The 13,630-nt window shown below is 42.5% G+C and overlaps 1 protein-coding gene across 3 annotated transcripts in view; it reads right to left on the reverse strand.

The window, feature by feature from the left end:
• Positions 1-13,630, reverse strand: part of chinmo (Chronologically inappropriate morphogenesis) — a 52,138-nt gene that overhangs the window by 14,834 nt on the left and 23,674 nt on the right. For all 3 annotated transcript variants that reach the window (XM_029307304.2, XM_029307302.2, XM_029307303.2), the window contains exons 3-6: positions 11,082-11,302; positions 10,310-10,647; positions 9,618-9,865; positions 9,246-9,503 (exon numbers count right to left, since the gene is read on the reverse strand). In XM_029307304.2, the coding sequence (XP_029163137.1) occupies positions 9,246-9,503; positions 9,618-9,865; positions 10,310-10,647; positions 11,082-11,302 (1,065 nt within the window). The remainder of the gene's footprint in view (positions 1-9,245; positions 9,504-9,617; positions 9,866-10,309; positions 10,648-11,081; positions 11,303-13,630) is intronic.

Consider the following 13,630-nt stretch of genomic DNA (forward strand, 5'->3'; position numbering starts at 1 on the left):
GAAAGAGCTAGGCACGCGTTGGCGAAACGTCTGCGTGTCGCGGATGAAAATAGTGCCGAACATAATTTTCCAAGCGAGACACATCCGATTACTTGGCTCGCGCGCGAGGATGCCGGGTTGCGTCGTCACGCAAACGCACGTATATTTCCCCGCGTGGTGTTATGCGTGAGTACGCGCACGCACTCACGCATCCGGCTTATGCGTACAAGGCATGCGAAGTCCACGAAAGTTTCAGCGGCACGTGCACCCATACACCGGCGCCGGTGCGTGTTGCACGCGCTCGCGCACATACGCAACCCCGTACACGCACGCATTCGTTATTGATTGCTACGCGCCGCGAGCGAGAGTAGGCCCGGCGCGAGGGACACGGCACCCTATGCCACGATGTAGCCCAAAAAAACCCGGATTTTAAAAATGCAGATAGGTAGGTATTCGCTCTTTTTATTATACCAACACGTGCGCGTCACATAATCATTATCATGTTCCCTACCCTACTAATGCTAATAAACTCTATGAAAAAAAAAAAACATATTTAAAAATAATCTATTAATTAAATATTAATTATTTTTTCTGTAAGACTGACGATTTTCAATTAGCATCTATTCAAATCGCGTGCGGTTGACATCAACAATTGTTCGCACGTTCTTGCAATTTTTGGTATACGAAAGACACGCGACATATGTATATTTAATAAATTGATAAATTAATTATTTAATAAATTAATATTACTGAAAGACGAGATTGAGACCACAAAATTAACAATAGGAGCGGTAAGTCATTGGTCACGTGTCGAACGGAAAAGAATCATCGGCTGGTGATATACGACGAATTCATCGGGCGAATTCGCGAGATGGTAGTGGATGCAGTAAATTTGCACCCACGCACGGCCGCCCGCCCAATTTGGCCCGGTCCACTCCCACCTTCCCGCCGAAAATATACGCGCCTGGGCGTCCGAGCAGCTGGCGCTATCCCGCGTGTGCGTCGCAAACCTCGCGCAATGACGCAGCGCACGCAGCACACGCGAGAGGCGCGTGAGCGAGCCTAATTTTCTACGCCTGTGCATCGAGAGAGAACCCGTTAATGCATCGCAACAATTTCTGGCGCACGCTCTTGCGCAATCCTCGATTCAAATATAAAAATTCATCGCGCAACGCGATTCTTTTTTCGGCGCGCACGCACGCGTATCCTGTATCTCTCAAAATGTTATGATCTCACGAATAACAGATCTTATCTAAATGGAATAAAAATTCATTGTGAAAAGAGGCGGAAAGGGCCGAGTTTAAAGTAGATATAAAGAGAAATAAAAAAAAACGTTCATTTATATACTTTGAGGAACACATGACACGCCTCGTGCACTTACACGCGTGAGATCTGACCCACTACTCCAACGCTAGGAGAGCGGTCTTTTTGGTTCTCTCTTCTCACGCATGATGCATCAACGATAAGAAAAAGAGAGAAAGAGAGACGGAAGAAGAGTGTTCTCGTTCGCAGCGTTTGTCCTTTGTGTGTAGGAAAACCTGGACCGGAGAGAGTGCGGCGAGGAAACGGAGGATACCCGGCGAAGATAGGGTTACGCACATTGTGCGTGGGCGGAGGGTTTGCAGCATGGTGTGGGCCCGTTGTTTTATTCGAGCTTGCCGGTGCGAGGAGTATGGTAATAAAGCTACGCGAAAGAGGGGAGGCTTCGGTAGAAGAGAACCACATAGGTCTGGCTATTTTGTCCTCGCGCGTGGAGAAAGCACGAAAAAAATGCGTCGCGCGCGAACCCACGACGGTAAAAAATTCGACCCTCCTAGGGTTGGCGGTGGTTAATGAAAATGAATGAAAAATTTATGGCCGTGAGTATCGACGGGGTTTAGGCTTCCGCGAGTTCGCTCGAATTCAGCTATATCATATAATATATATCGTAATGAAAGGAAAATATTGATGAAGGTATATATGTAGACGTTAATCGCTAGAAAACTCGATAAAAAAAGCTAATATATAAATAACTAATTTGTTCATTATTATATAATCAATTATGACGATCTCTTTGTCCAAGATATCTTTTTATATCATTTGATGAATAATAATCGAAATTTAAAATTCTGTTGTGAATGGTCCTACTATTTTCTCATTACTGACGTAGTTACAAACGGTAAATTATATACATATACGAGCGAGCATTATGCAAATTGAAACCATTGTCATACCGCGCGAAAACGCAGGAGAATAAATTCGTTTTAACTATGAAAACATCCTTCACGCGGTGCAAAGTGCGCTTTTCTCACGGCCTTTACACGATATTTTTAAGAGCGAGATATTAATGTCTTGAAATTATTTGCTAATTATTTAGATTTAGAAGCAAAAAATTGTACTTAATTTCTTTCATACTCGATTCCTTTTCAGAAACATCTTTAAATATTGACATTATTTGTTGCCATTTCCGATTCAAAAAATAATCGAGGTCAAAATAAAAGGATTAAAAGATTTCTCCAAAACAGAACCGAGCATGGAAGAAATTGGGTGTCATTTTTTAACTTTAAATATAATTCGCGAACGGTTCCAATGCATTAATAAATTAATTATGTATAAAATTTGACTGTTTACCGAATCGATTGTAAACACATCGACTAGGTTCCATCGCGTATATACAATATATTATAAAAATTGTTCACGCAACGTGTCGATTTATCAACGAGTCTACATCTATCAAGTACATCGAAGAATTCGGTCATTCTTCTGCTCAATAATGTATATCCATATGCTCGCATACACATATATATATATAAACACTCGTCGTTCACAGTGTCGTCGCTGCCACGACAAAAAACAGCGAGACCTTCATGAGAAAGCGAGCGCGTTCCTCCTTTTCGTTTTTTCGCTTGCGGTTCATGCTTCATTTATCAGTTTGCTCATGAGCGGGTGCTCCAATGGTCTTATCATGAATTATTTCGTGACCCGAATTCGGCATTGTACATATAAGAGAGCTCGTGGACTCTCTATCCCTCTCTCTTTCTATCGTATCCGGTGGTCTAACGGTTAACTGTACGTGTGCATTAACGTGTGTATATGTATATTGTGTGCGTGTGCGTGTGTGTGCGCGCGCGCCGAACGAAACAATATATATATGCATTCGTAGAGTCTTTTCGGCACGAAAAAACGCGAAGCGCTCGTTGTACGCTACGCGTGTGTGGGCGACATCAAGATTGAACGTTATCACGGACCAACCAGATGATCGTATCTGCTCACCCTCCCTTTTCCCTTCCCTCCCCTGGGCTTCCACCACTTCTCCTTCCTCCTCTTTTGCGCTTCGACCTAGTGAGAACGCTTACGTGCAATCGGTGCAATCGTTACGACACCGATGATAAGAGCATTTTCGCGTGGCATAACTCGTTTCGATTTCCTGATTAGCTGTAATGCGCCGTTTAGATATAACGAGTCGTTTTTGTTATTCATCGACTGATTAATTTATATATATATATATATATAAAAGAGGCATCGTATATATCGCAATTTTTTAAAATGACGTTACCACAAATTAACCGTAATGCCATATAAGCTTCCTTAATGCCGAAAGGTAATATTTTTATTTCTCACTAGTCAAACACACACACACACACACACACACACATATATATATATATATATCGAACTTTACCTTTAAAGGAGGACTCTAATTAATCCGCGCATTTCGTGAACTCTGATATTTTACTTTTCAATTGTAATCGATCCGCCGGAGATCTGGCTGTAGATTAGCGATTCAATACATGGAAGTTGTTCTGCCCTCGATAACTAAATGATAGTGCGACATTATTGTCGCGTGGAGTGAGATACGGTTTATTTGTCGAATAAAACCGACCGCTATTCCGAAGGGCAGATAATAATTTCGTGCAATCTATCGGAGTAATCGAACAATTTTAGGCGGACACACGAGCGACCTCTAATTCGGGTTACTGCGATTCTCTACCGCCCGTTCCCCGGTTCGATCAATACGAATCGTGGGGATGTCTATCATACCGTTCTCTGTCTCGTACTTGTCAAACATTATTATGCCGGATATTCGTAAATTCATTAGATTTTGTGCGCGCGCAGATGATTTTTCTGCTTGTAGATTTAACTGTAAAAAATTCGCACGAAATATGACACACGTTCGCATGGCTATTTTTTCGCATCTTCGAAGAGATCGCGATGATCTCAGAAAGCTCTCGGCGTAAAACGAACGTTTTCTTCTACGAAGACAATTTGCAGCACCAGCTCACGCTCTTCTAACTCTCTTTCTAAAACACCGCGCCTGACCATGACACACATAGCAGGCTCTAGCCTTTCGCATCCTCTCTCGGGAACGTCCAAACAGCTTAAACCCATAACTCATGAGGGATCCGCTGCCTTGTTTTCGGAGGGAGCCCGCTATTTTCTCACGTCTCGGAAATAGCTACTTTTATCGGCAGTATCATGTAGAAAGGACCGGTTGATCGATTCGCGATTTCAGTTTTGCATCGCGAATAAAAATAAATCCCAGTTGATTAAGTCGAAAATTGAAGAAATTCAGTAGAATGATTTCATTATATCTTCTAGTGACGATGGAACGCGTGATTCGCGTTTATCGATTTATCAACTTTTGACTTTATCAACTTTGATGAAATCGATTAATCCGAATTGCAAGTGCGTAAAAATAGAACGTGCATTTACTTTCATACTAATCTCGAGATCGTATGATGTAACGGAGTCGATGCATAATCAACCACGTAGGAAGGAAAGCTGGCGCGGTTGCATGACTTTCGCATTGCCGCAACAGGCGAAGGCCTCGCATTCCTCTTGTGCAACAATTTTCGGTGATGGAAGGTCTCGTGACGACGACAGTAGAATGCCGCGGCAAGGCTGAATTACATCTAATCGCTTCTAAGAAGCTACCAGCCGAATGAGCGGCCTTTTTTTTAAATGGCATGTAATGAAAACTCTTGCGTGCATTTTAAACATGCGAAACGAGTTGAAACCAGAACAATAATTTGAATATAATCACAGTAATAACGTTCTATATATATGTTTCATCGAATTTAAAAATATCAAAATGTATAATTATTTTCAGAAAATTGTCTTTGTGTCCGTATATATTTTGTGAAAAGATTTTGTGTCAAAAATTAATTGGAAAAATAGAGAAAGATTATCATTTTTATATATATCTTCACACATAATTCATAATGCTAAAGTTACTTTATTCAAATTTTGCAATATCTAATTAAAATTAATTAAATCTAAATGAAAAGATCCGTATTTTCTCTCAATTATATTAATCACTTAAAAATGATTGATGTCTAGACTTCTTTTCGAAAAAAATTGTAGAGAAAGAAGAAGTGTAATTCTGTAATATTACAAATATATATATATATATGATATTTACTTTGAATTCTACGGTTTAATAAAATATGAAAATACTGAAATACATCTGATGATCCGTTTTTAGAGTTAACCACGTGTAGCTGGAAATATATATCATCAATAAGAAAGATATCTATAAGGACACCCTCCAGCTATGTTGACGATAGCATTTCCTATAAACGCGCCCCCTTGCAATCGCTGACAATATTTGCCTCCGTCAAGCGATCTTTCGTGCCTTCCTCGGCGACACGAGGTCGTCATCCAGTCGTATATCGAATTAATACTCGGAAATGACGGATTAATGATTGAAAGCGAGTCGCTATTTGTGCTTGCACGAGGTCTCTCTTTCCCTCCCTCTTCTCGCCCAAGTTCGTCGTCTGACTGAAACTTTTACGAGGTACCTGCGCGAAATTGCAGAAGGGTTGCACGAAAGTCCGCGAAGAAAGTTAGAAAAAGAGAGGAAGAAAAACGGAGACAAAAAGAGAAAAAAACCAGCCGAGGGAGGCGAGACTGACAAATGTATCTATATATGTCTGCGTGCATATGTGTGTGTGTGTGTGTGTGCGTGTGTGAACGCGCACGTGTCGATGCAACTGCACCGTCTGCAACTACTCACCCACGCATAAAACTTTGTTAATAATTCAGCGAGACGAGCAAGGGGAGATAAACGCGTATTCTGCGATTCTCGCATGTGTCATCGTCTAAGAAATGTATTATGTGTCCATCGCGGAGGTGCACGGGTAGCGAGAAAGCGATTATAAGCAATGTTAAGCATTCGCTTCGAAAGAACGGACTGAGCATAGTTTAGCTCCCTCGAGAGCCCTCCTACTTTCCGCGTCATTTCATACATCGTCCAACTATCCTGTCACTTTTTCTACTGCTTTAATAGAGTTCGACTTCGCCGCGAGTGGTCGAACTCTCATTGCAATTGATATGTAATAATTGCATAAATAATGAATTCGGAAGGACAGTATGAATAATGTTCAAGCGTTGGAAAATGAATATCGAATTTTCTTCCAAGTGAGACAAAAATGTTTCACTGAAGAGTCGTCGTATTATATTCTTGTATCGAAAAAAATTGTGTGTATAATTTATTTAAATAATAAAATTCACAATTTTAACAAATTAAAAAAAATTTAATTTAAAAATGCAAATTAGAATCTTATTTTTTTTTTATTATTTCAAGTTCTACCGTGAAATAATTACCAAAAGTCTATGAAAACATGAAACTTTATTCGCAATAGAAAGTCAACAGCATTCTCGAAAGGTGAAGAGAAAGTATTGTAGATGTTAGAAGAAACATTAAAACAAGAAACGTTAGAAGAAAAATGAAGTATATACAATAGTAAGACGCTTTCGAAGTGTTTGCTTGTGGTTTTACTTCAGTGCTGATCTTATAATTCATCTACCGGTATGATCGTTCTTCAACAAATGCAATCAGCGGCAAGATCAAACGACACGGTTTACAAAAGGAATGTAAAAAGTATTAGTTCTGTATCTTTCCCAAACAATCAAAGTACACACTATTTAAGAATAGATGATAGGCTGTTAATGAGATTTTTAACCTCGACACTCGAATGCTTTCTACGCCGAGTGATTAATTTATATACATTTCTAATACGAATAACCATTTAGAATTACAGTACATGCGAGAAGCCGAAAAACGTCGGTTCTTAACCGTTAAGCGTATCACTTTGCGGACAGAGAGCAATAAAAAGTAATTTTAATTCGCGAAGTTGCTTGTGTGAGAATATTTTATAAAATAAAAATCTATAGAGACGCGAGGCACAACCAGGCCACATGCTTAGCTCTCTTCCTCGCCAAATAGTTTGCGCAACAACGTCGCATAAATTCCACGCCGAGATGATGATCGGGCTAACCGAGCCGAGATACGGCTTCTAACATCTCTCGCGGAGGATCTAACAAAAAGTAACGACGGTCTCTCGGTAAGCATAACTGTACTCCGATAGAATAACTCAACAATGCGACGGTCACGATTTTTCTCACCGCGCGTTCTCGCCGCATTCCTCTCCTCGCGCGCGATTCAAAGAGCTCTCTTCGGCTTACTACTTGGGCCACGGTCACACCTACATTAAGCGCAACAGACCCGAGAAGCGCGTCATTCTACTTTTTTTATATAACGTGCCTTTTCAAAGATTCACGTTCGTTGCTTCTGTGTCTTTGTCCGCACGACTTTTGAATAATTTAAGAGCGGTAACGAGATCTTTTTGTTTTAATGTCACATCTCGTTACTTTCACGACGTGACGGTAACAACTAATTTTTTTCTTCCTTCTAACGTGTAACGCGACGCTAGAGAAAATATCTTTGAAGATTGCAGAGTAACACACGTGGTTGAAAGTGCAAAGAAGAACTCTCTCTCGAAATGATCGCATGGACGCGCTCCGAAACTTTGGTACATTTAATAAATAGCCTCCTCGGCCTATCAGCGACTACTTCTTTCACTCTTCCCTGAGCACGTTTAACGTGCACAGAGCTATTCTCCCCATCGCCCCGGGCGGCGCCCCCGTTTCTTTGCCCTTTCTCCTCTGCGGGCCTAATGTCAATAACCGTTGCATTAGTTGACGCTTCGTTACTTTCTTTGCGGCGGGCGAGCGGGCGATTAAAAATGTCCGCGGTGTGACAAACACGAGTCGCCGTCGCGACGCTGACGCCGTGGATCACCTTGTTGGTGTTGGTAGCCCATCGGCGTGTTACCCGTGTGTTTCACGTGCGGCGTCGTCGTCGTAACGTCACGCTCGGTGATTTGCTCGCCGGAGCAAAAGATGTTCCCAGTGGCTGCACCGTGTCGCCTGCATCCTCTTTGTACACTTTGTTCACACCGTGAAGGCAAGTCGTAAGGCATACCATGGACGGGGCTCGGACGGGGGCCCCCGTCGAATCCACGTCGTCGTCGCTCTCTCTTTCTACACGTTAGAGCGTCGCCGAAGCGGAGATTGACGTACACGTGGACGAAAAAAGATTTACACGAAACTGTCCCGAAAACCGTCGCGTTATCCTTCAGTTGCTAATTCTTTGATCGCTCCCGAATTGATTTTTTTCTTTCTCTCTCTCTCTCTTTCATTTTTACGAGAATTAAGAAATTGAAAAAATTTTCGTAAACTTTAAATTTGACGGAGAACTTCTAATTAAGCAGACTTCTTTTTACGATGCACCGTGTTTTATCTCTCGCCGCGGAGAAGAGAGCGAGAGACGATAGAAGAACGAGGAATGCGGCAGTTGCAACATCCACAGATAGTTAGGTCTCACGTGCAGCAACGATGATGCAACTGCTTGTGCATTTTGTAACTCCCAGTATGGGTTTCTACCCGACGCGTCGAACCAGATAGAGTATCGGAACCACTTTGAGAGAGAAAGATCGCTGAGTCTCCGAAAGAGAACATTGAGAAATATTTAAATATTATATTGCCTGCCGGTCGACTGATCAATCTTACTTAAGAATCATAAGCGAAGACATCTACTAATCGCGCTCGCGCTGTATATTTTGGCGATGAATCAAAATACACGTGGTACACAGGAACAGAGCGCGCTCGCGCGTGCGCGAGGTTCAACAAACCTGCAAAGTTTGCCCGTCCGTTCACTCGCTACATCATCCTTGATTTCACGTGTCAATAGACTCAGCTGCGTCGTTATCTCTCAACCGCGAGCGCTTGCGATCTAATAGTAATTTCGACGCGAACAAGAAAGATCGTATCCAAAATATCCGCCAGTTGGACGGACTGGAAACGCAGAGCGCGTAAAATTACTACGCTTTGCGCTCTCGTTGATTCGGATCTCCGCTGAATTTAACTCGTAATTTCGCAAAGTACCACGTAGATACACCTCGTGATAAAAAAAAAAAAAGACAAAGACAATAAATGACACTCACCGCCGTCGATAGAGACAGTGGTCTTGATCTTCGTGGGCCATATGGGTTTTTGATCGGGTGTGGTCTGATGAGTCGGCGGCATCGGCACCATCGCCGGACTTAGCTGTGCCCTGTGCAGCAGATGATCCGTATTCGGTCCGTACGAGTTACTGGCGTCGAAACCCCGTCCAGGATAACCCTCGCCGGACAGTCTCTCCGCCAGCCTTTCCGCCCTTTCCCGATCGGTCAGTACTACTGGCTCTTGCTTTATTCGAAGATCTGCGAGCACAAGTTTCTCTGTCTGGCGTAAATCCGTCTCGTTTAACTCGATTTTACATCGAGCTGAGAAAAGATCGCAAAAGATCTCTCCCTCTATTTTTTTTCCTTTCTCACCTTCGGCAACGTTCTCCTTGGAATCACAGTTGCTGTGTTCCGTGGACCGCGCTCGTTCCGATTGTTGTTCCAATTCCGTGGGCGTATGAGGCGCGGTATGAGGATGCAAGCGAGTCTCAGAAGGATGAGTGAACGATTGAAAGAAATGGTTCTCCAGCAGAAGCGCATGCGGAGCAGACGCTGGCCGGAAGGCAGCGCCGTCGCGCAATACGCTCGCTCTTCCTAACGTGTCGATGTCGCTCGGCGATCTAAAAATATGCGGTTGCAACTCAGAGAATTTCGCGCGTGCGTAATCAGTGAAAAATATGTATAGCGCGGTGCGGATTTTATATGATAAACACGCGTATTACGAGCGAGATGGAAATCGGAGATCCCGGAAATTGACGTGGCGCGAACGAAAAAAAATGCTGAAGACGACGCCATTTTCTCGCACGTTATCGCGCGAAAAACTTCGATTCGGCGAAATGCTAATCTCGATGCTAACGGAAAACGAAATCTTTTAGCGAGTCGAGTCTAAAAAATTCACTTCGTTTCCCGGTCCGCGACTTGTCACACATACGTCATCGCTAAAATCGTTAGAACATAGAAGGCTACTCTCTCGCCTATGGTTGTCGCGCGCTTCCGACTTTCCCATAGAAGATCCCGTCGCAGATTCTTCGGCCGCGTCGCGATAAAAAATACATCATCCTTACCTCATCAGCTTCTTCGGCAGGCTCTCGTAGTAGTGAGAGCTCGAGTACATGTTGGGCACTGAACACGTTGGGGTGGGCGACGGCGCCCCGGTCCTTTTCATATTGTTCTTGTGCATTGTGGTCTCGCCGGCCTCGCTCATATCGGTCGCATCGCCGACACCATCCCCATTACCGATGATACCAGCCACGTTACTGCTATCGACGCTACCCTCGATCGTATCGTTACTGCCAGCCCTGCCTGCGCTGCTGCTTTCTACATCCGCGGAGGTATTGCTTCCCTCCGCGGCGTGCCTCTGCGCCATAGCCAGTTTCTCATGTTCGATCGACAAACCCTTAACCTGAATGGAGTTTGTAGAAAGAATTGTATAAATATATCATGGATATAAAATTATCTTACGACAAATAATTAATTCAAATTTTTTAACACGTTCATTAGAATATCGTCGACTGTGCTAATAAATATTCCGTATATATATAGCATTAATATTATCTGCTCTGTTTAGATTATAAATATAAAATTTAATAAAATTTAAAAAAATACTGAATTGAAACATTCGAGTCTGACAATAAGCGACAACTTGGAAGAGAATTTGACAAATGATTTAACTCTTCTCGCTCTTCTACACAGTACAAATGAAACATAGAGATAGAGCTAAACATGTTTTAGAGGCGCCGAAATAGTATCTGGAAGCGTTGCGCACCACGTGTACAATTATATTCGAGGAACATTATTTAAGGTCATTATTTACGAAAAAAAAAGACAGGCGCATACTTGAAGGCATTCAGCCGCCTTGAGGAAGGAGCTGAGCGATTCCTGGCACACGTGTACCTCGCCACGGTACATGAATTCGAGGAGAGCCGCCATATTGTCGGCACTCGTCCCATCGAGAATAACGATCAGTCCCGCGGGAGAAAGCGGCAATCCTTCGAAGAGCTCCTGAAAGTGCTTACTGCAAGCTGCGAGAATTAACCTGTGCGCCTTGAACGTAACTCCTGAAACACAGATCATATGCACGAATGTGCTTAAACAAGGGTACTTATCATATATTAAAAGGAAACATTAATCTTAATTATTTCTATATTTAAATACATTAAAATCATAAATATCACGCGCCCGCGCGTCTAAATATATAATGAGTATACTATTAATTAAATTTAAGTACAGTACTTTAGCGCGAACTCTTGTATGCTCAATTTAATTACACGAATTAACAATAACGCGTAGGAAACTCTGGCATATCGCGGAAATTAGCATAGAAATTTTCGATGCACGCACAACTCCGGGCTCCGAGTCTCTTTCTCACGGCTTTTCTTCATAATGTAATACGAACGAGCGCGGGAATTTTGGCATGCAAAGGAAGCCGGTGACCGACGCGAACCCTTTTTTTTTCAACAGGCCCAACAATTTCCCTCTCCGCGCGACGCGACATAAAGGAACCCGGGGCTAGCGCGACTGACGTCGATGCCCTTTCTCGCAGCTCGTTGCGTATGTAGGTCATCTTCGGACACGATCTTCCGTAATTCATAATTCACGCGCGCGCTAGCTAGTATAATGCACGAGCAGCGCGGGCGTGTAACACGACACGAACGACCGCTGCACGTAGGGTGCCCGAGATATTCAGAAACGGCTGCGCGTGAAAAAAAAAGAGCCGTGACCGCACAACCGATTATTGTAGCCGAATATTTCGGAGTGTTTGAAAAAAATGTGTTGTGTCATATACTTGTATAGTTATTTAAAATTTAAAGAGAAACTGCTCTCTTTGCTAGTATAGTTTGATAATATAGACCCTCTTATCTCTTATATATATAGCTCGTTATCAAAAGTTACTTGCTCGCCTCGTATTTGATTTCGTGTTTAATTTCACTCGTGATGCATAAATTTATTGAAATTAAAGAGGTACCTACTATATATCTCTTCTTGTTATGATTTTACTCGAAGTTTGTTTCATTATCGACAAAATTAATGCAACGTGTACATATCTCGTTATTAAGGAATGATTTCATTCCGATTTATTTCTCTTTATGCTTCCTTTATTTCAAGAGAATGTAACATCTCATGAAAGCGCTTCGTCGATTAGAAGAAGCGGAAGAAGCCTCATCGCACGCGATAGTACCCTCGCCGAATAAGGAAATCAAGTACGAGAGGAGAAAAGAGAAAGGTGACGAGGGCACGGACCAGGTGGCTTAAAGCACCTGTCTTTCCGAGTGGCTCCCGAGTAGGACACAAAGTGTATCCAACTCTTTGAGCTTCCTCGCGGATCAAATTTCCGTGCACTCCCCGTTGTGCCCAATTTCAAGCCTCTTATCCGACGAATATTGAATTTACCGCGGTATCCGAGGAGGAGAGCATACCGCGGTTCCATTTCATGATAGCTCTCTCGGTTCTCCTACAAAGCTCTCACCGAAATCATATATCGTAAATTTATCTTGCACATGTAATAATAACGTGTCCATTTCTAATTTTCGAATTTTGGAGATAAAAAATAATTTTGCATTCTTGTGTTCTAATCGACGAATAATGATAATATTTACAGGAGGAACACAGGGCGACTCCCTTCCCTAGAATCAGCAAAAATTAAGTAGTTGCTCTCCCTTGAAATAAATGAAGGGCAATCTTGCCAATCTTCGCCCAATCTAATTATAATAGGAAAATCTAATTTTTTTTTCTAATTTCAAATTAAAAATATTTTAATTTTAATATATAGAATCGCACATCGTTACAGGTATTCGTATCAAATATATATATGCTCCGTTCATTACGTAAATTATGCAAGGGTCAGCGATCGAGCCACGTGTGCGAGCGTGGGCATTTCGCGATTATGCTGATGACTTGCGCCATCGCTTATGTCAACGTAGAATCCGGATACGCAGCGTTACTGCGCCGAGAGAGCGACGAGAACAATAGAACGGCTCGCGTAAGCGAGAAAGATTCGCCGAGTTAAAAGAAAGAAAATTTGTTTCATTTAGCCGGAGAGGAAAGTTTCACTCTCTCGACAATTTCGTTACGAGAGAGGAAAAGTTCTCCCTCTTCCTCCCTCGTACATCTGCGAACCGCGTGCGTAATGGATGAAACGTGAAGCGACAACGCAGTTTGCGGCACACTTGTAAAAATAAATGAAATATGCAAAGTTCATCAGGGTGTGCAGAGTCCCGGCGTTAATAAATCTTGTAATGTGAGCGAGCGTCGCGTGGTAAACTCGCGAGATGCCTCAGTCCTTTTCTCGCACGCGTATATATGCGCGCCAGGCACGATTGTTGCTCCGTTATCAGAGCGCATATGCAAAATATATATATATATATATATATATATATATATATATA

The sequence above is a fragment of the Nylanderia fulva genome, unplaced genomic scaffold (genome assembly GCF_048542155.1).
Source record: "Nylanderia fulva isolate GAGA-0341 unplaced genomic scaffold, ASM4854215v1 Scaffold7, whole genome shotgun sequence".
Taxonomy (NCBI): domain Eukaryota; kingdom Metazoa; phylum Arthropoda; class Insecta; order Hymenoptera; family Formicidae; genus Nylanderia; species Nylanderia fulva.